The following is a 22,219-nucleotide window of genomic DNA, read 5'->3' as shown; positions in this document are numbered from 1 at the left end:
TAATTATGAAACAAGGTGGGTTTGTCTTTTAGTTCATGTCTTGGCTGAATTAATGTTTTTCTATGTTACTCGCAAAGGAATCATGACAGGTGACACCGAGTGCTTTGTTAAAAGTTCTACAAACCCATTGTAAAACATGCATAAGACAAAGCCACCATTTGAGTAATTTTCTCCTAATCAGGATATTGAAAAGGAGGGATTGACAAGCTCCTACATCGAAAGTCCTTGTTATACCACATAAAGTGCAATTATTTGCTACTAGATACATAAAACATGCACCGAGCTCAGTTTACATTAAGAAACTCAAGGCCCTCCATTTTGAAGTTGCACTGTAGCTTGTCTGTACTGAACTGTGGGTTTTTGCCATTTTATTGAGTCCTTCTCTGGCTCCTGAGAGGTTAAGCCATCCTTTATTTACAAGTGGTAAAAAATACATCCTAGCATTTGCACTGTTTGGCCAGAGTGTGCAGGACATGGTTATATAATTTACTAACAGAGAGGTATTTCTCTGGAGGGAAAAAAAGGTTTTTTCCCAGGTGGCTGAATCTCTCATAACCAGCTCCCTCCAGGGGGTATCCCTCACCTCCCCTTTAATTACCCCCCACCTCTGCATTGTCTATAAAACAGGGCACCTCTGAGCAGTTGTTCTGGGAGGAGTAGGAGTCTTGTAGTGTAGTCCTTAATCACCTCCTTGTCTCATAAAGTGCTTGTATGCTACCAAGCACTTTATTCTCTCTCTGGTGCACGCTGTGTCTACAGCCAAGCAGACACTGCTAGGCCTGGTTATAATAATCCACTGAAACTCTGCTTTACCACAATAAAGGTAACTTTTCATGTTATTGTTTTTGGACATATACTGTAAATTATATTTACTACATTGCAGCATGCTATAATTCATTACTTGATACATAAAATAACAGAACCAGTTCTATATATTTTATTATTCTATATATGTTATTTCCTGTGGAAAATGTCAATGTACTGTACCTATTCCTTAACACAATAGACTATTAAAAATTAAAAAATGTCATATTAAACATATCTTTTAAAAAAGATGTGTTGTAATTTTTAACATATTAAATATTGATCAGCATAGCTCTAGCCACAATCCAGAAAAGTGTCTAATATCTGTTATCACAGACTATTACACATTAAAACAATTTACCCAGATATACTTAATGGTTTGATTCCCATTGGATTTTAAATTAAAGATCCACTAGTAAGGCAAAAGTTAGCAAATGAAAATGTCACATTGATCCGGCAGTACTGTATGCTGTAGTGTCATCAAAGGAAAGTTGTTGCCTAGACTCTTCTCATAAAATGTGTCATCAAATGGATTTTCAAGAGGCACATTAGATGTTTTAACAAGGTAAGTACTGAATGAAGTTCCATTTAATGACACACTTGAAAAATCAGCTGGACCTGAAGGTGCAAATGCATTTTTTGCTTATTTTATTTTCCTAGTTATTAAAATAGTGGAAGGGGAAGAAGATAAAAAAAATTAGACCACTGAAATCCCTCATGGATATGATGACTTAATTTGGCTACCTTTCAGTTTGAGTGAGGTTAGAACAAAGGCATTCAAGAGTATTTCATGGTGGACAAAGGTAATGCTTGCTAATAGACAGCGCTCATCCATCATCCTACTCGACAGCACTGTCAGCCTCCCAGAGAGCTGTCAGAACTCAGTAGGAGCAATAAGTGACACAATAAAGATTGTGTACCTTTAAAAGAAGTAGTTTTAAAGTTATGTTGTCCCATTCCGAAACTCTGATACAAGCAAGCCGAAACACCTTAATGAAACTGTTTTTTAAAAATAAAGAAGAAAAGCAGTTGGGAGTGTTATGCAAGATTGATTAAACTTTCAATGCAAAGAATTGCAAAGACTGCCTGCTCTTTTCTGCAGGTCCTTTATAGCTAGCCACTTCAGCAGAGAGTGACAAAGTTGTCACTGGTGTATTTTCAGCTTAGTCTTTCAATTACTTCCTGGCCCCTTCGTACAGTCAGAGACTTTGAAATTGATTATAGGGAGAGGGGCTAGGTGGCACCACTGTATTAATTATTCCACGTAACACATAACAGAGCACCTCTGTCTACTAATATGAAATGCTGTAGTTAGACAAGGGAAATTCCAGCTCACTGAATATGTCTCAAGTGCTTTGTGTAGGTTGGCATTTTTAGTATTTTAAACTTTTTGAAATCACTCGTTAATACATTTGTGTCAGATATTTGGCATTGAAAATTCAATTCAGTGTTTTTATTTGGCTTCCTACAATACCTAAGCCCCTCATTAGTGGTGAGTATCCCTGCCTGACATGCAGGGTTCAGTTCCTCAAAGGGGAGATGGGTGTTGTTTTACCAAATTGGCTAGACAGAGTCAAAGGACAATGTCTCTTCTCGAACCCTTCTTACAAATTATGTATAAGATAACATATATGTTTTTTCTTGAATTTTTAAAAGCGAACCAAATGAAAAAGGAAATCTGTCCAAACTGAAGACATACAGGGGTAGCTACTGGACAATAAATTCCTTTAAAGCTTTTGAAACACGTTGTGCTTTTAAGTTGGAATACAAAGATTTTTTATTACCTTTGTAGATATGGCTTATGCCTTGTTGTAAAAGTTATTAGAAAATAACTGCGAAAAAGGCAGCTTAAATTGAGCCTGTTTTTTTACAAAAAAGATGTCTCTCAACCTGTCTGATGTGTGAGAAATATGTTGGAACACCTATTACAGGACTGCCATTAATCTTTCTTAAAATCTTTATCTGGTCGTAAGGACAAAATAATAATTACGCACTGAATCGGTGGTTTAAAGGGGTACTTGTGATGCCTAATGGGATAGAAGCAAACGAAATAATTGGAGTCTGCTGTCTTTTCACTCTGCACGTAAACCTATTTGAAGAGACAGCCCCGGAGTTTAAATAACCGAACTCTAGATAACTTGCAATTTGAATGTCTTCAGTTGTGACTTTAATGGCGCTTCTTTAAAGATTTTTCTTTTATCTCTGCAGACATACTTCAATGATAATATCCTCACGTTGATACGGACGTTAGTAACAGGGGGAGCTACTCCTGAGCTGGAGGCCCTTCTGGCGGAAGAGAATGCCCTGCGAGGTGGCTATAGCACTCCACAGACGCTTGCGAACAGGGACAGGTGTCGGGTTGCACAGCTAGCACTGTACGACGGTCCCTTTGCCGACTTGGGGGTAAGTGAACATTTAAAAAGAGTCGACGCGTCACGCGAGATCACAGCAGCTGTTGTTGTTGTTGTTGTTGTTGTTTTTTTTTTTAAGGTTATTTCTGTTACAATAAGAAAAATGGAGACCAGTAGATCAGTCACTTGTAAGAAATAAGTGTTTCTTTTTTTTAAAAAAAGTGTTGTTTGGCTTTTTTTAATGATTACACTGTTAAAAATAGTACTTGCTTTTTTTTAAGAATATGCCATTTATTTAACAGAGCTCTAGATTAATTATCTTTAAGGCCTAAAGAGAAATTTAATTTAACTGCAAAGGAAAGTGTGCTTCAGCACACTTAAGAACTAAATTGGTATTTTCATTTAAATAAATCTCCTGATCAACACTGTTCCAGGGGTTTAGAAATATGTAATTTTAGGGTAACGCAAACACCTAAATGTATCTCCAGGACCAGGGTAGGTCACCCCTAGTATACTTTGTAGTATCTTTTGTTCGAATGTTATTTATTACATTTATTCTAATGTTCGAATATAAAACATCTTTTTAAGGTATGCCCAGCTAGATTAATGCTCTCAAAATAAACCAAAAGACCCAAATTTCCCAAAGATAATTGTCTAATCTAAACTTAAAAAAAGCAGAAGAGTTTTGAAAAGCATATTAAAAACATGGCAAAAATGTTGTCTGCAATGAATTGTGTCATAATAAGTATTACTCTTAGTGAAATTTTACAAATATTCAGTATTTATATAATTATAATATGCTTTGTGTTCCACAGGATGGTGGCTGCTATGGTGACCTGTTTTGTAAAGCATTGAAAACATATAATATGTTGTGCTTTGGAATTTATCGATTAAGAGATGCACATCTCAGTACACCGAGTCAGTGTACAAAACGGTAAGTCAAACCACCCGCAAATTAACGCAACATATGAGACATATTTATGAGATTTTAAATTTAAGCTACTATACAGTTTCAACACCAGAAACACAGTAATCATTTCAAAGGCTTTGGTGCTGAAAAACCTGTATTAAAAATGCTCCAAGTTGTTTAAATAGCAGAAAGTCCAAGCCAGACATCAGACTTCAAACAAATTTGTGTTTTCATTTTGACTGTAAAACAAATAGGCTGCAACTATTTTGGACTCTAGTTTTATAACCAGACGTTATAAGGAAAACATGTTGGCAGACAATCACAAGCATTCTTGCTGCATCTATATTTTATCTTTATTTTGTTATTCTGGTGTATCTCCTTGCAATGCACGTGAGAATGAAGGTTTTGTTCAAAGATAAGGCTGTGAAAAAAGATGCTACATGTGGTTCACGCAGCAAGTTGGACAACACTAGAAAAACACTTTGCTGGGACAACCTTACACGAAACAAAAGGAGGTCTTGTTTTCCCCTGAAGGTCAGAAGCTTTAGTGCTTATTTAATAGGAGAATTCCTTGACAGTGGCGATTATGATAATGTCAGACTTTCCATCACGTTATTATTTATAAAACCACGGCTGCCCTGGAATCAGGCGAGAGAAAAACAACCAGACAGATTCAAAGACAGGGAATGTCCTTCTCAGACAAGCTAAAAGAACTATAAGGGGACTTGGTTCAAGTTTGTAAAATATGCAGAGACTTTGACAAAAGGTAACCTACTAATCTTCTTCAGAACAAACAGTGAAACATGAGCCCAGGGTGAAAAAAAAATTGAAATGTGGAAAGCATTAAAAACAGAGAACTTTGTTCATTATACAAAGTGTTTTGGAGGGTATGGCACAAGTTACCCGGCCATGTTATTAAAGCTAATACCTATGCTTTCAATTGCTAATAGCAACGAATGCCAAAGGGCCATCTCCTCTCATTCATGACCTTTTTTACCTTCTTTTGATTTTGTTATGGGTATTTTTAGTAAAACTTATGGTCAAGACACAGACAATAAAGAATTCCCAGACAAGTCCCAGGAATGTAAATGTAAATTCAGTTTTAATAACAACGGAGCAAAAGGTTTCACGTCACCTGTTGTCACCATGTAAAATATGCATTTACTAAGTTACAATATTCTGTGATTCTGGAATGGCAGGTTGTACTGTACATCAGCAGGCTGTCACTGTTGATTGAGCATCTGCCATCTCACAAAACATCTGTGAGGTGAAAGCAATCTCTTGCACTGTTAATGGGAATTTATTTGGAAAGCAATCTTTAGAACTGAATCAAAATTCCACAATGTCAGGGCACTTCAGAAACTTGACTTTTGCCAACATATTGCCATCACGCATGGCAATAGACTCAAATACACTTATCGCTGAAAGTTCAAGATGTTCTTCCTGACTGGAATCAAACACCCACAGCAGGCTTTAAAAAAAAAAAAAAAAAACTGGTAGCAGGTTGACAAAGATATTCAGAGCCACTCATGTAGGTTACAGTTTTATTGCTGTTTTCACAAAGGGCTTTGAGTTGGAAAGATCAGGCAAGTCCTTGTGCCACCTCACCTGATCTGATTCCTGGCATTTCATAAGCTGATGGGTTTATTTAAAATGATCACGTCTTCTAAAGATGAACTACGGCTTCGATCACATTCCTCCCCAAGACATCCCACTAAATCCGCCAGGTGGATGGAATGAAAGAGGACGGCAGCTCCACTGGGATTACTGGTGAAGGAAAAAATGCAGGCACTTCTCCCTTTTCCTGTAACGTTTGACAAAACCGCATTTTGCAAGCAGTGAATGCATGTTCTACGGCAAAGACAAGTTTATTGATGTTTGCAGATGCTTTTCTCCCCATCTCGCTCACTTAGCTGAGAAGGTGTTTAGCACATGCGATGTGCACAGTGTTCAGAATAGCGATTTGAGACTTGTGAGGTACTGTAGAACGGAGACAGGATATGATATCTGCAGGAAGGAATTTCATGCCTCAGAACTACAGTGTGGTTCAAAGTTTGCAGTCTTAGTGGTTTTCAAGAACCTTTTCGAATTTTCATAGCAGGGTTGCCCAGGCCTTGTAGTGGAGTGTTTGCAGCACAGAAAGCAGCACCTATGACACATGATTTTTTGGACTTTTTGGTAACTCGCTCAGCATGTTTTCCAGTTTTGGTTTCTCACAACAGCTGTTTCAAGCAGTCTATAGGAACATTACATGCTGTACAAAACATCAATACTCCACTTCCATGAAATGATTCCTTTGGGTATTTCTCTCTCTTCCATTCTCACTACCTTCAGACACGCTCCTCACGCTTGACTAATGAATAGTAGTTTTGCCATACTCCTACAGCAGATATTATGAAAATTAGTTTTTCCTCTTAAATCAAATGCTTTTATTTTCAAAGACATTGCAGACCTCATAAATAATTTGATTTCATGATGGAATTGTAGCCTCAGTATAAGGACCATCGGAACCTAGGTGCAGGGTGGAGGATTGCTGTTTGCAACTCAGTTAATTTCTAAATTCATTGTTACTGTGTGGTCAGCATGAGAATGGATGGTAACAGTTTGATTCTGCTTGAAGCACAGGGCATATAAATCCCAAGAGTGAGTAATTCAAAAGCTAAAACATGGTATTTTAAATGGTTCAACAGCTCAATCAGGAAAGACAGGACTAGATAAAATAACAGGATCCAGTTCAAGAAAAGAGGTACAATGGACTGCAAGCACAAGTAAAAAGGATGTTAGGCAAAGAGATCTTAAAAGGAATATTGAAATGGATGCTAAAACAATAAGCACTTATTTCAGACCTAAAACAGCATTAAAACGTTATGGTAAATTAACTATATCATCCTAGACAAACTTAGACATGATTGATGTTCTAAAGAAGTATTTCTTACTGATGCTCACTAAGTCAACGACATGCCTCTGGCTACGCAAGGACACAATTCTGTATTAAATAGTGTGAGGCAGAAGTGGTTCAGGTACTAGGAGCACTCAAGATTAAAATACCCCAGGGCCTGATGGTAACTTACCAATTATATTCAAACAAGATGTTATTCACAAACCAGGGACACCACTCTTCCAGCACTCGCTCAAGACAGGGGTAGAACTCAGGGAGTGGAGAATTGCTAATGTGCCCATCTATAAGAAGAGTGACAAAACTCAACCAAGTAAATATACACGAATAACTCGGACTTCTACTACATGTGAGGTTAACAAAAAAAAATTATCACAACTAAATTAGAAGAAGTCATATACTACAGAGTAGTCAGGATGCACAAAGAAAAGTAATTATTAAATTACAGATGGCACAAACCACCTTACAGAGTACAGTGTGGGGTTTAATGGAATGTCCTACAGTGGCAGGCTGAAGGAACTTAACTTTTTCTAGTCTTGAACAGAGATTACAAAGGGACCTGAAATACAGTGTGTATTCAGAATCCTCCAAGGTATTGGCAGAGTCAACCTAGCAGACGTCTTCAGACTGAACAGTGAAGCAAGATCAGAGGTATAGTTAGGAAATGACCTACACTGACAGGCTGAAGGAACTGAACCTCTTTATTCTTTTGAGACCGAAGACCTTGAGGGGACTTCATTCAAGTATTCGAAATCCTCAAGGGCATTAATAAACTCCATCTTGCTGACTTATTCAGAATGGACGAGAGGACACAAGTGAAAACTACATATTTAAGACATTTAAAAAAGATACACTTTGAAAATGTTAAGTGAAAGTTGCTGTGGTACTAAATAATGTGCTTAATCAAAACTAAACTTAAAACACTTTTGACAAAATGTTCCATTAGGTAAATTGTATTTTTTTTCTTGCCACTACTGGTAGCTCTGAAAAACATTTACAACAAAAATCGTAAATCTCTATGTCCAGTTTCAGTAAGGATGTATCTACAATGGATGTCCTGTACATTAATTTCATTGCACAAAAGATGCAAATGAACTGCTTTGCAGTTTATGATGTATCCGAGGAGAGGGATTCAGGAATTGAAATATTTTAACATTTTGTATCATGCTCATTATTAGAAGTAGTAGGACTGCTGTTCACTGGTTAATTGCACAGATACTCAATATTTTGATTCTCCACACTGTTTAAACATTTTTTCCCAGTTTTCTAATCTATGATCCTTTTATATTTCTTGCTATTCATTAGTAAAGAACCAGGTCTCACTGATGTAAGAGACCTGGTTACACTGAGTAAGATGTGTCATTTCTAGTTAAAATCTGAGAATTTAACTGAAATTCTAAAATTTCAAATCTGCTTTCTTTTTGCTTTCATTATCCAGTTCATATTCTAAGTACCATAATCTTAAAAACGGTAGGGGTACCTGTTTTTATTTGCCACTGTAAGCAAGAAAACCTCACAAATTATATAAAACACATTCTAACGGACAGTTTTGTTAAAAGAACATGGTTCCTCACTTTGTACATCATAGCTTTTTCTATTTTTCCCATATCATAAATATTAAATGTCCTAAGCAAAGAGAAAAGAGCTTACTCCATTTTTCACTGACATTCAGTGTCAGCTAATAGGTTTATAACCTCTACTCCCCTATTTGTGAAGTACGAATAGGGGAATAATGCAGCCGATAAAATGTAGGCTCACAAAGCTCTCAACTGCCATGATCAGGATGCAGAGAGTAACAGCAGTGTTATAGAAAAGACCCTTTGCCACCTTACCAGGGAACTGAGTAAATCCTAACGTGTCCTGTTTTCTGGTCTCCTTGCAGATATGTTATCACAAACCCCCCTTACGAGTTCGAGCTGGTCCCCACGGATCTCATCTTCTGTCTGATGCAGTTCGACCACAACGCGGGCCAGTCCCGGACCAGCTTGTCCCACTCCTCCCATTCCTCGCACTCTTCCAGCAAGAAGAGCTCCTCCGTTCACTCAATCCCCGCCACCAACAGGCAGAACCGCAGCAAGGCCAGGGACTCGCGGGAGAGGCAGAAGTATGTGCACGAGTAAAGACTTTGACATGTGTCCCTCTGTGTGTGTGACACTTTTTGTGACTCCTGTTGTCCTTTGGATTGCTTCGTTACAAGAAATTCATGCTGTGTGTGTTCTGGTACTTCGTTTGTGGGTTTTTTCATGGCTGTTTGCATGTTATCATCATTCCGATCGGAACATCACATGGAGCCTCTCCACTGCCATCATCATCGTCATCAACATCATCATCCTTTCAGCACAACAGCATATTGATATGCTACCATATTGATAGGTCAAATGATAGCAACTGCATGGGAAAAAAAAGAGTAAGGATTCAGCACTCTGTACTCACAAAGAGCTTTCCTTCTGTATAACCTGTAATGCGAAATTTTTACCTGCACATCTGTTCGGAGCAATCAAGTTATTGGGTGTGAAGGTTTTTTCACATCTGGTTAGACCAGATGTTATACGGCATAGTTATGGTGTTTGTTAAATAAGCATTTGCAGTTATATATTGGATTTACTTAGCTTATAGTGTTTCATTTTGCAGTCACAATAACCACAGTTTATGAAAAATCATGTCAGTATAAATTGTTCGTACTTAAGCGCACATACCGACTACATATTTGTCTGAACCAGTTATATGTCAGTAATGTTTTAGTGCTTGTAAGAATGCCTTTGTTTTCAATTTTATTAGAATAATACCAGAGAAATTTAGTTATATCAAAACAGAGTTATTTTTTTATCTAAAAATAAAAGCTAAATACATTTAACAGGTAGTGCCAGTGTTCTAGAGACCATATCCAAGACAAGTAAATAAGTCTTAAAATTGTTATTAATTATTTTACATAACTTGTCTGAAGAGTGTCTGTCATATTTCTGTTAATCACCATGAGCCTGACCACAAGATACTTGTGTATCTTTTACATGACAATAATGACTTGTAAACGCCAGGCACTTTTGATCAATTACACTACTTTTCAAAGAAAAGTGTGAACATGATGCATAACATTTAGTACTAAAATGAAAGATATGCCTTTAATTATTTTTTTACTACTATTGTTGACAAATCATTAAGATATTATTCCTGACAGATTTCCAGATTCATGTTGAATTACAGTAACTTTCATTTCACTTTTGTGTTTTAGAAAACCTAATTTTGGTACTCCCAGTAATCTACGTATATCTGATTTTTCTTAGAAAATCAGAAAGAAGATTTTTCTTCTTTTAAGCAACAGTTTGCCATAATTCTTTGAGATTACTTGTATACTGTAACTGCAACGGTAACACTAGTGGCATTATGCTACTCAGCTTTTGCTAAGAGGCCAAACTGGAACTGGAACTTCTTCATTCAAGCAGACATGCTGTGCATGTGGCTCTGGTAGCTTGGGATGTGTTATTTGGTATGTGCTTGAAGGCAGATTGAAAGCGGATTAGAAATGATCTGTGCTTGAATTGGGCATAACAGTGGTATATTAGTAAATACTACTGTTTCATGGTACCAGGTCCCTGGGTTCGATTCCAGCTTGGGGTGCCTTCTGGGTGGAGCGTGCATGTTCTGCCTGTGTTCACTTGGGTTTCACTGGCTGCTCCAAGCAGTCCAGTTCTGAGGGTGGGTTTTCAAGGAGAATAAATACTTGGGAGTTTGTTCCTTGTGCACGCAGTACTGGCTGTGGGTAACAGAGAGATAGACCCCAAGCCTTTGATGGGCCGAATGGCCTCCTTGCTTTTGTGACCGTTCTGGAGTTCTGATGAAGAGTAATGGCTCTGTTGAATCATTAGATGTGTCCAGAAATGTAATCCTCTACCTGAAAAACAGATGGCAATGTCAGGAAACAGAGAATAAGTGTACAAGTGGTGAAGAGTTCCAATCTCTTCGGGAATGTCGGTGTTCAACTGAATACTGTAGGCAAGAATCTCTGAATACTGTACAATTCATAAGGAGGCTTCAGTGTGACAAGAGCTAAAACTCCTGCACAGATGGTTGTCATACAGGTTCATGAGGCTGGCTGGAGCATATTTTAGGATAGTAATATATTGAGTATAATTTGAAGACCAGAAACACCTTAAACAGTTCAGCTATTCCAGGAACATGTGAGGTGAGTTTAGGTTCATGTCAGGTAAACTACCAGTGAACAGAGGGAAGAAAGGGCAGGGTCTTGAACTCACATTTTCACGCAGGACTATGGAACAGAGTCTTTACTGCTGTTTGACACAGAATCAGGACGCCGTCTTCACATATTGAATAGAAAGCACTAGAGGGAATGAGCTACACATCGACATCTTCTTGCCTGAATCATGTCGAGTGTATTTTTCATGCATACTGCAAGGTGAAGCACCAGTACTCTGCAGGATCTCCTAAACCCCCTTATCCAAGAACAGGCTCAGCTCCCACATCCCTCTGTTTTGGATGAGATGCTGATTATGTGCAAGGAAATGGAAAATATTTCTTTTCCAAGAGTGATTTTTTTACAAAACTTTGTGCGGTATTTGACTTCAGCTTTTAATGAACACATTGTCATCCCTTATACGGTACGGAATTGATCTCCTTGCATTTAAATTCTAAGGCCTAGCAAAAGTGGAATAGCATATTTATCTTAATTTGAATAATAATAATATAGACAACATGCTGTGTGACAGACAACAATGGCGTAAAATGTAGTCCTCAGGCTACAAACACATTTAATCATCATCTTTTACAAGCATGCACCCATAAATCGCATTTTATATGAATGTATTACCTTTGAACATACTGAAATTATTTGACTTTTTAAGATTTCTTTAACTGTTTGTAAATATATTTTATATTTGGCAAATGTCAGAAATTTTGCCACAGCTCAGAAATTACCCAAAAGTCAGTAAACTGATGTTTACTGCTCTCTCTCTCTCAAGAATAAAATTCTGACATACTTGTTTGGGTGATCTGTCACAGTATGAATGGTTTCCTTTAAGGGGCCTTATTGGTACTGTATGTGTACATGTTTGTAAAAGCAAACCTTATTCCATTCTTTTTTTCTATTTTATTTCCTATATACTGCTGCAAATAATTTCAGTATTTACAAGGTTAACTGCAATTTTATTTGATATAAAAGTTGCATTTACCTGGAAACAATGTGCAATGCTATGGGTTTTAAACCACAATGCAAAAGGACTACAATAAAAGTATACTCATATCACACTAAACACATTGTTTTATTCTTACGACTTGCAAAATGCTGAGCATGAAAGGTGTGTTTGCTTGATCTGTTTATATTTCTTATTGCATATATGTATATATAAATTATATATATATGAATATACTTTTATGGAAATTTGTAGCATAATTAGAATTATGATTACAGCCTAGTTTTAGCATGGATTTGACATGGTTGCTAAGACCTGCACCGCATTTTTCCTGACATGACCAAAAACCCATTTTCAAATAAACTCTCTACAGAAACATTACTAGTTCATCTTTAACAGCTATTGTACAATATGGATAAGCTATGTTGTATTATTGTGCTTATATACATATACTGTATACTGGTAGTCACAATTATGGGGACACCTGTAAATCTCAAAAGACTGAATTTCACATAACTAAACTTTAGTGAAGATACTACTTTGAGCTAAGATGCAATTGCAAATATGTTTTACTGGTGCTTTAGTTCAATCACTGTAATGTCACTCTCATTCAGAAGGTTAAAGTCAGCTTTCAGAAAATCATGAAATTAGTTCAGATAATACTGTGAAACCTGGAACTGACCATGTGATTTTGCTTGAAAAAGTTCAGAGGACATGTTAATCTCCTTTCCAAGTTTAATGTTTAGTTACCTTATAGTTATAATTACCTTGACCGGAGATACCTTCTGTCAAAGATACAGCAAGAAAGGAGGTTATTTTTGGTATAATGGTGTGGAGACCACAATCAACAGATACAAATGGTATCTAGCAAAGAAAACCAAAGGCAACATTTGTGTGTGTTAGCTCTCAAAAGACGTAATTTCAATGTACCATTGTGAAAGCAAGGAGTACACCTGGTGTGGACCTTGCACAGTAACAGGACTTTATTTGAACAAGGACTGTTTGTTTTTGTGACGAGAACAGCTCTCCCGGACACTCACGGGCTCCGAGCATGCACAGCGCCATTTTGGGCAGTGGATGACTCTGCCACTGTAGCCACGTTCCGCGGCACAGTTGAGACGGGAGTGGGGGGTGGAGATTGTTGCTCCAACTGGAATAGTGAAAGATATTCATTCTGATGAGGAAGGCTATTCAATCTACAGCTGAAGTATAAAAAGCACCTGGAAGTGTCTGAGATCTAGAGCTGATGGAAGGAGGGGCTCCATGCTCAGCTCTCCAGAGGGCTTTTCAGAAATAACATTTCCAAACTATCTGCGCTGTGACTTCTTTTGTCTCTACAATGCCCTTTCAAAAACCATATGGTTGCAATTCAAAAACCAAAGCCCAAACACTGTTCAGCAGGGGCTTGTAATGTTTGGTCAAGAACAACTGAGAGTAGCCTTTTAGATCACGTTAAAAAAAAATAATGATAAAACTTCTCGACTTCCACAGGACACAGCATGCCAAAAGCACCGAAACAATCAGCATGTGGTGCAGGGCCCATGGTAAAAAAAAAAACTTAAAATGAAGGCCATCCGCTTTAATGGTACAATAGAAAGTACAACAGAAAAAAGGTATACATGTAATGAAACAATTACTCATCTGCAGTCATGGGGTAAAGCAGAGTGAGAAATGAAGGCTGCAGTCAGCATGAATATACTCCTGATGTTAGTTAGAACTGAGTGGTCAGACTGAGGAAAGTTAAGTGATCTTATGTGACAGAATGGCAAAAATAGCCTCAGCTGACGACAAGATATTGTGTCATGAGAAACTAATGATAATTTGCTTTGCATCTTCATTTGATGTAATCACTCCATTTTCTTTGTGAGTTTATATTATAGTAAGTTCATCCTTTGTCACACTACAGTAAAATTTGCTTGTGTCTCCATAACTGTGATTGCCAGTAAATATATAATATAAATACATGTACACACTGAAAAATTCCTAATTGGTAGTTTATAAAGACATCAGATTTTGTAATAGAGATTTAGAGGCCATGAATACCTTTGCTTAACATACAATGAAAAAAATTGCGAAGAATTACTTGTTATGACCTTTTTAATGATATATAACATGCTTGGGGGTCAGCTAACTTTTCTGGAATTCAACAGTTAAAACTTCCAAACTACCAATATGAAAATTACACTTCAAATGTCTAAAAATCCAAGGCATGTGACTTAGACCAACCTGACATTCCTTAGAAGTGAACTGCTTTCAGTTCCTTCGATCTGTTTTACTGAACAGTTCTTAATTCAGTTTTATTTAATGAAATATCAAGTTAATTCTGTTCCTGTAGCTGAAGGGGGGCTGAAGATAGAGGTGTGCAGTTATTTAAGTCAGTATTGCTCATTCCAGTTAAGGGATAGTGACAGGAGCCACAGTGCTCAAAAATACCAGCCAGCCTGTGACTAGCATCACTGGAACATCTCTCCATTGGACTGATTGCAATGCTGTTATCTGAACTGAATCTTAGCACTCTGAACCTAATAATGGCTACGTTATGAACCTTTTTCTTTCCACTTGAAATCTGATCAAAATATTCACATTTTAAATAACTTTGTAGCATATAAGGTGACGACATTCAAAACATTTGCTTTCAGTGAGCATAATTGTACTTTGGCCTACATTAAACATCTTTTTTCATAAATATTAATTTTTACAAGAAAAAGAGGTATTTAGCATTCAATTTATGATAGAAATCAGTGCTACTTATGTGTGTTCAAGTCAGGTATGGCATGTAAATCTATTTCCCAAATTGTTTTAAAACTGCAGTACAGGTTTTGAAAAAGTTATTCATATTAAAAGTACTTGACTTCTCAATTCTGTATGGAGGCACCACCTAGAGATTTCAACCACTGTTTCACAAGCCTCAGGAATAATTGTAGAAACAGATGCATTGTTACCGCAGACACATTCAGATAAGGAGTGCAGCAAGGGAAATGGTCATGCCAGTGAATGTGTTTCAGATATGTAACCTGTTTTCAAATACTGTAAAACTTACTAGGATTACTTCTTTTTCTAAAGTGCAACAAGGATGAATAGAATGGGCCAAGGTATGAAAGTTAATGATTCTGCATGATATAGCAACTGCCATGGGTTTCAGTCATAACTTTGTCCTTGTGGAGAATTGTAAAGTTATGAGAAGGGAGACGGATTTAAAAACAAATCATGCCTTAGTTTATTTTTATTTATTTTTTTGCTTTCTAAACGAAAGCAAAGTGGCTGCTGCTGTTGCCCAGTCAGTTAAGTCCTGTCTCAACCCACCCTGGCGCTGCATGCGGTTGACTGCTGGGTATAATTCTTCCTCTAGAACTCATGGCTTCTTTCTCTACTCCCCCCCTTTTTTTACAAAAAAATCATTAGTGATCCTTAAATTTAACATTTTTAGCCGTCCGTACATTCTCAGCTTTTCATTTCCTTTCATGCTTTTTTTTTAACTAAAGACGATTGCAGTGTGTGAAGTGTGTTGTGTGATTGCACGCGTTTGTGTTAAAGTGGAATTTTGAGAGTTTAGAGTACTGTTGTAAAATACATACAGCTCTTAATTTAGCTAGTTAACAGATTTCTCAAATGCATTCCAAAGAAACAGATTTCTACTTTGAAAATAGTTTTTTTTATAAAATCCAAGAACCTGATCATACACAAAATAGTACAAAATGTTTTTTCTGCAAAAGAAAAAATTATACAGTATAAATATATATTTCACATTGAAAACTTAGTTCCACGCAGTCATCTCCAGACCAAGGCTGAGGCGTGTGGAAAAGGGAACATGCAGGTTCCAATACCACGGCCTGGAAGCAGGAGCACGTGGCAGACACCTAGGTCCAGTGGGGGCATCGCTGTGAACGCACAGCTACCCCACTGCGACAAGACTCTGCTCACACAGCCTGTCTGGCACACCGAGGGTGCACACCAGCCTGCCTCGCATGCTTAAGACAAATAAAATGATAATTTTGAGACGGACAATAAGCCATAGCTGATATTTCTAACTGAATAAGCTACTAATCCCAAATGCTTGTAAATTCCTTGCTTTGGGGGCAAAAAAACATATATATGAAATCTTCCACAAGGAAACGGCCCTAAGCAATATTTTTACTCAATGGTATCTATTCTAGGATTCTCTGTGGTCTATAACATTAAGTACACAAAGTGTTTGGATCTTATATTTAAGTGTCATGTTATTTCTTACTTTTTTCCATGCTAAATTGTACTCTTTTAAACAAATCACTTTAAGAAAATAGGAATAGTTCTCTTTTAAAATTTTAAGTACGTTATTAATCTATTCCTTGGTAACAACACAAACTGAAAACACAACAAATTATGAAGTTTGCACATAAAGTACACGACATACCTTTTGCTCCTAGAACCATTTCGGAAGGCACACAACTAGAAACGTTGCATTTCAAATATAGGTCAGTATGGAAGTATTCAAGACTGATGCACATGTTTTCCCTCCCTGTCTTTTTGTTGTATCACTTTACTGTTTCACAGAAAAGAAATGGTTTACAGATGAACCTGAAAATGCCTATCCGAGGAACATTCAAATCAAGCCCATGAGCACGCACATGGTCAATCAAGTTAATCAATATAAATCTACAAGCAGCCTGATTCCACCAATCAGAGAAGTTGAAGATGAATGCTGAGGTGGAAAGCTGGGACATTCTCTTGGAAAGATGGTAGTGATGAGATGCAGCATTGTTCCTACCTTATTTGTTGTACATCTGACCAAGGATTGAGGAGTTAACAGTTGACCAGAAACTAGAGGGGACCCTCTTATCTGTAAACCTTTAATGTTACTTCCATGCTTTTGGACAATGTTTTATTTATAAATATATATATATAAAATATAAATATATATAAAGACAATCAAATAAGCATTGTACAGCCCCTAGCACTTTTAAAATTATTTTTGTCATTAGTAGACAGAAAAATGAAATTTACTTCCACTAATGTTTTGCAATAGTACACCTTTCATGTGGCCAGACTCCATGTTTCCCTATTTGTTGGAGAATGAGGGTCACTAAAGCAAGAATAACAATGAAAGTTTCCAAAGAATGCCACAATTTACATGTTAATTAAATGCTTTTTTGTTTAATATTGCAAATCCCATTTCTACTTCTTTTGACTATTTGCACTAAATAAAATCATTTTTTTAACTACAAACAAGCAGATGTGCCCTGAAACAGTGAAGTCCTGGTGAAAGAGTCAGCATCTCCTCATTAGAGGGTAGGGGAGACCCAGAGTAAGGATTATATAGTTGTGCTTTATTGGTAAGGTAGTAAACTAGAGGACTGCATATAATCTGATAGGCATATACTGCCAACCCCTGGTATAATAATCTGTATACATGCATTCCCAGATGTGCAAAAATAAACATAAATTGGTAACAATTTTTGATTAGAAATGTCAATCTATTGATTGAATCACAGCTAGAGAGAAGTGATCAATACCAGACCTGTCCTCTCAATGCCTGGGTGTGAACTGCACTATATGCAGTATAGATTTGAATTCTCTTTCAGTCAACATGTGGCTTCTTGTCAAGGTAGGACTCCACATCTGGCCCATGCACAAATGTCCTTTGTATTGGCGATTCAAGTGTAGTACCACACCCTGTATATTTCCATCTCAGTTGTGTGTGGGTTTGGAAAACATTTTCGTACAACCCTAACCCCTCCAGTGTGCAGGACACCAATGCATTTCACTACTTTGACATGAGAGCCTCAAGCTCATCTGCAGTTCAATCTCCTTGGAAATAAAGAGTTTTCCTGTTTATAGTTTTAGCTCTCACCCAGGCATGCAGGACAATCCAGACAGACAACAGGTCTATCTAGGTCTAGACTGGCAATATAGGATCTAATAAACACTGGCTGTTGGAAACAATTTTCTAGCTAAATACCCAATATGGTTGAACTGTTCAAACTAAAACTTAAATCTTAAGAAGAGAACTGTAAAAATGAGAAGCAGCCATTAAGTAAACATGGAGCATATGATGCAATTAAATGTCAAGAGTTGAGAATGAAAAAAACGCCATACTAAAGAATGCCAGAAATCTTTAAGAGACTGCTGTTTCCAAGGGATACAAATAAATGTGCCACGTATTGCTTTCAGTGGGCATCTATGGGTCTTTCCTTGGCCATAACCACTGCTTGGTACAGTGTTGGCATGGAGGCAGTTAGCACTTGGATGTTCTTCATGACCAATTATGATGCCATAGCCTACATGGGCAAATGTATCTGCCTGCTAGCTATTCCAGAAGCAGTACAACCATATTTGGAGAACTAGAACCAATTGTCATGATAAGTACCAGGGAATGCAAGGTGCAGATTATTTTGCTAGAATCTGGTGTTTTGCCACATATGCTTTCCCAGGTTAATACAATTCATGCAGGTCACCCTCTCGGTAGCAGAGTCCTGATGTCAAGAATGCGGTATACGGTTGAAGTGTTCAGATGTTCATCCGAATACAAACGTTAGGAATTGTTTGGAAAGTTTTTACATGTCTGTCCTTATTTTATATCCATATCACCACAGATTTCAATTTTGTATTTTTTTTGTTTTCATAAGATCTCTTAAACTTACAGGCTACCAAAAGAAGTTATACTAAAACCACACATAAAACTAAATAGACGGAGGGGCATTCAGAAGGCAGCAATCGCCACTGGATCCAGTTCTCGTCTGTTGAGTTTTTAATGCTTCTCTGTACCAATTCCAATAATCAGATGGATGCAGTTTCACCATGACAGACAGATTTGACCTCAAGATCCTTTTTCCCCCCTAAGCTATCTAAATATTTAACAATCTACTGCAAAAAAGAAATATAGATATCTCGGTAGATGCATCCTACAATCTGTTAAGTAGTTGCAATTCAAAGAACTATACAGTACGATTTGGTTTTGAGTGCTGCTTAAGCTAACATGGGCTGCTTTTATATTCTGCAAAAATATTCTTTATTGGCAAGTAAAAATTCAAATATATATATATATGAATGAGATTACATATTTGATTAAGTATACAGTAATATGACACCAAGTTTAAAATGATGTAACCCAGACAAAATCATGACGTGTGCATGCAGATGAAACAAAAATGATTTAAGATGTCTGCAACTACTCTTTTTTTGTTACAAGAGTAGAATTCAATTATTTCATTATGGATATTTGACCTAAATTAGGTCTCATTAAAGGAAGAACACACTTAAACATTACCATTTGCATATACATATATATATTGCTCCACAAAGAAGAAGCAGATCCTGCCACAGAGAAACCATTAGAGTACCCCAGGGTCAGAAGCAGTTAAAAAATCATTAAGAAATTTATTGCAATCTTTCCATCATTGGATAAAGGAAAATACATAGCAGGTTAATACGCTGTGTAAAATCTGTCCATTCTGGATCACAATTTTTAAGCAAAACTATCTCAGCTTTAATGTCTGTCTACTGGATGCGGTATGACTATTTCAATACTGTAACCACATAGGCTTTGTTCTGGAGTGAATTTTTGAATTGTGATTACATTGTTGTTACATTTTGTAGCAAGTAGAGTTATATAAAAATGTGAATATAATGTATGTATAATTGGATTGTTGATAATATACTTGCTAGCCTGAAGAGTCAACAATTTAAAAACTGTTTCCCACTTTATGTCTGAAAAAAACAATCATTGGAAGCAAAGCTTTTCATTTACAATATACTTTTAGTTGACTTAATTTTTACTTGTAATCCTTTTCCTGTAATGAAATTCGGTAGAAAGCATCAAAGAGAAATATTTTCATTTCGAGGCTGTTATGACAAAACAGGCCAATACAGAGAATGACGTTAAAAGGGTAACTAGTTTTGTACAGCTAAGTACTTCACTGTTTACATTCCATTTGGTCTATTATTCATTTCAAAGTGACATAATATTCACATATCGTGATGTTTAGAACAGTTTCATTTGTTTTTATTAATTTTAAGAAGGATCCTGAGATTTAGAATCTCTCTAATTTTTGCAATTTTAAAAAGGTAATAATATAACAAAAACAGCAACATTCCAACTGGAACGTCTGAAAAAAATAAAGAAAACAATTACGTGTTTTTTATTTCTTTTATAGTAAGTCACGTACACCATTTTCAGTGACACCCTAACAAAGGGTTTGCTGCGTTTAAAACGAATATGATCTGGCTCATTTGATTTTCTGATGCAAGTCTCCCATTGTGGCTGAAAGTCATCAGTGTGCACATGCACAGACGTCATGTTGGCGACGTGACCAGCCAGACACATCCGTTTCACACAAGTCGTAAGGGAGGTTTTATTTTCTTTTTGCAATAATTTCCTATGTTAACATATTTGGCACGGGACATTGGCTGGGGGAAATGTGTTTACTGTACCTCAGCAATGTTTCCTGAAAGTGTTGAGTCTTCACACAGTACAACCCCTCCGGAGAAATGGAATAGGCCATTTTCTCCCAACATTCACACAAGTTGCCCCTGACGTACCTCAGGATGGTGACAGTTGCCATGAAGAGTGCTTCATCTAGAATTCCAGAACATGCACCCTCAACAGAGCAAAGGCATTATGGCATCATAAAACTGGCATAGAGAACATCCAAGCCTGAACTGCCTCTATGCCAATTCTGTACCAGGCAGTGTTTGAGGCAAAGGGAAGATCAAAGAAGACCCACTATAGCAAAAAGTGGCTTCATGAGAGATTTAGTGGTCCTGCTGAAAAAATGTTTACCGTTCAACAGTGTTTAATACAAGTTTATTTTCAGTTTCCAGATTGGATATTGTATGAGAAAAAATGGCTGGTTCTCATTTCTGCTAAGGGACTTGACCTTTGGATATGAGGCTTTAAAAGCTTTAACAATTTTTAGACAGCAAAAATTAAATAACACGATTAGATGCTTCATGGCAAATTATCACACTCGCATGTGACATTCTCTTCATGAATAATGTTACAATCAAGTTCTCAATTTTATTATATGTTTTTATTTTATCATCAACATTCACCTGCACTTTTTTTCTGTAAAATATTCAGAAGTCATTGTTTGAAGAGCTACACTCTGAACTTATGTCCTTCCACTCATTTTATCACCAAAAAATAAACACATCTTTCACAATCTACTCTACAGGCCTTGGTTCTGTGCACTGCTTCCGTTTTGCACACTGTGAGGCTTCTTGCTGTATTAACATCATTGCAAACAACACTGTCCTTTGATATATGGATGGACAGGCTGGTAGATTTTGAACACAAAACCTTTGGGGGGTAAATACAGTAAAAGTCTTAAGCAAACTGATATTGCACCTCTGGGGCAATTTTAGGCTAAAACAAAATAAAATGCAAACCACATTACACTCGGCCCTCTTGGTAAAACAGTTCTTGATTTTACACAATACAAAGAATTCCGTGACTCATGTTCATTACAGGAAAAGGAACTGTAACATAACCGTATCATTTATTTTGTTTGGTTTAAGCGAAAGGATAATGGGAGAAACTGATGGTGCTGCGATGATCTACCTGACTCTGTCATATATGATATCCAGTGATAAATATATTGTCTTGTACAAAAAGTTTGTACATAAATTGTACATGGTTTCATTTTGTATTTTCTCAAATTAAAATTGATGTATTTGTGTTCTAAGACTTTTTTTCTCATTATTCTTCTTTAATAATTTTTTAATTACCGCCAAATACAGTATATACTTCACATTAAGAAAACTTGGTCAGATTCATCCATGAAATGCGTGTTCCGTCCGTGTCGGTGTGCTCATGTGCTGTGCCTAGAAAATGTCTGTGAACCCCCTAGGTTGGCCCGTATTTTCATATATTTTAGACCAATAAAAAAATTTAGATGACAGTTACCAAATGTGACATAGAACACAAAGATGTAAGGCATATTATTTATAAATTTTAATTAACAAAATTATCCCAATGTAAATATCCTCGCATGAATAAGTCCGTGAAAGTTTAGATTCAGGGACTGATGCCACCACCTCCTTGAGCAGCAATGACTTCAACTAGACGTTCCCTGTAACTGTTTAACAGATTCTTGCATCAGCTTTCAGGAATTTTGGGCCCGTTATTTCTTACAGAAAT

At 36.8% G+C, this 22,219-nt stretch overlaps 1 protein-coding gene and 1 long non-coding RNA gene across 24 annotated transcripts in view; one reads left to right on the top strand and one right to left on the bottom strand.

Moving 5' to 3' along the window:
* kcnma1a (potassium large conductance calcium-activated channel, subfamily M, alpha member 1a) overlaps positions 1 to 21,764 on the top strand; it is a 206,354-nt gene extending 184,590 nt beyond the window's left edge. For 14 of the 22 annotated variants that reach the window (XM_015346286.2, XM_015346293.2, XM_069188893.1 and 11 more), the window contains 5 exons: positions 3,013 to 3,207; positions 3,971 to 4,089; positions 8,844 to 9,065; positions 15,169 to 15,197; positions 16,636 to 21,764. In XM_015346286.2, the coding sequence (XP_015201772.1) occupies positions 3,013 to 3,207; positions 3,971 to 4,089; positions 8,844 to 9,065; positions 15,169 to 15,197; positions 16,636 to 16,787 (717 nt within the window). In that variant the 3' untranslated portion in view covers positions 16,788 to 21,764. The remainder of the gene's footprint in view (positions 1 to 3,012; positions 3,208 to 3,970; positions 4,090 to 8,843; positions 9,066 to 15,168; positions 15,198 to 16,635) is intronic. The other 8 variants (XM_069188897.1, XM_069188896.1, XM_069188901.1 and 5 more) reach the window with 1 other exon arrangement.
* Positions 5,348 to 8,879, bottom strand: LOC107077300 (uncharacterized). 2 transcript variants are annotated; one of them, XR_011189413.1, is made up of 4 exons: positions 8,794 to 8,879; positions 7,635 to 7,748; positions 7,137 to 7,245; positions 5,348 to 6,445 (listed from the first exon to the last, which is right to left on the bottom strand). It is a non-coding gene; the product is annotated as an uncharacterized lncRNA (long non-coding RNA). The 2 variants fall into 2 exon arrangements; XR_011189414.1 differs by having other exon boundaries at positions 5,348 to 6,214.
* Positions 21,765 to 22,219: the final 455 nt, after the last annotated feature.

This window comes from Lepisosteus oculatus, chromosome 4 (genome assembly GCF_040954835.1).
Source record: "Lepisosteus oculatus isolate fLepOcu1 chromosome 4, fLepOcu1.hap2, whole genome shotgun sequence".
NCBI classification, from domain to species: Eukaryota; Metazoa; Chordata; class Actinopteri; order Semionotiformes; family Lepisosteidae; genus Lepisosteus; species Lepisosteus oculatus.
This window is presented reverse-complemented; position numbering and strand designations above follow the sequence as displayed.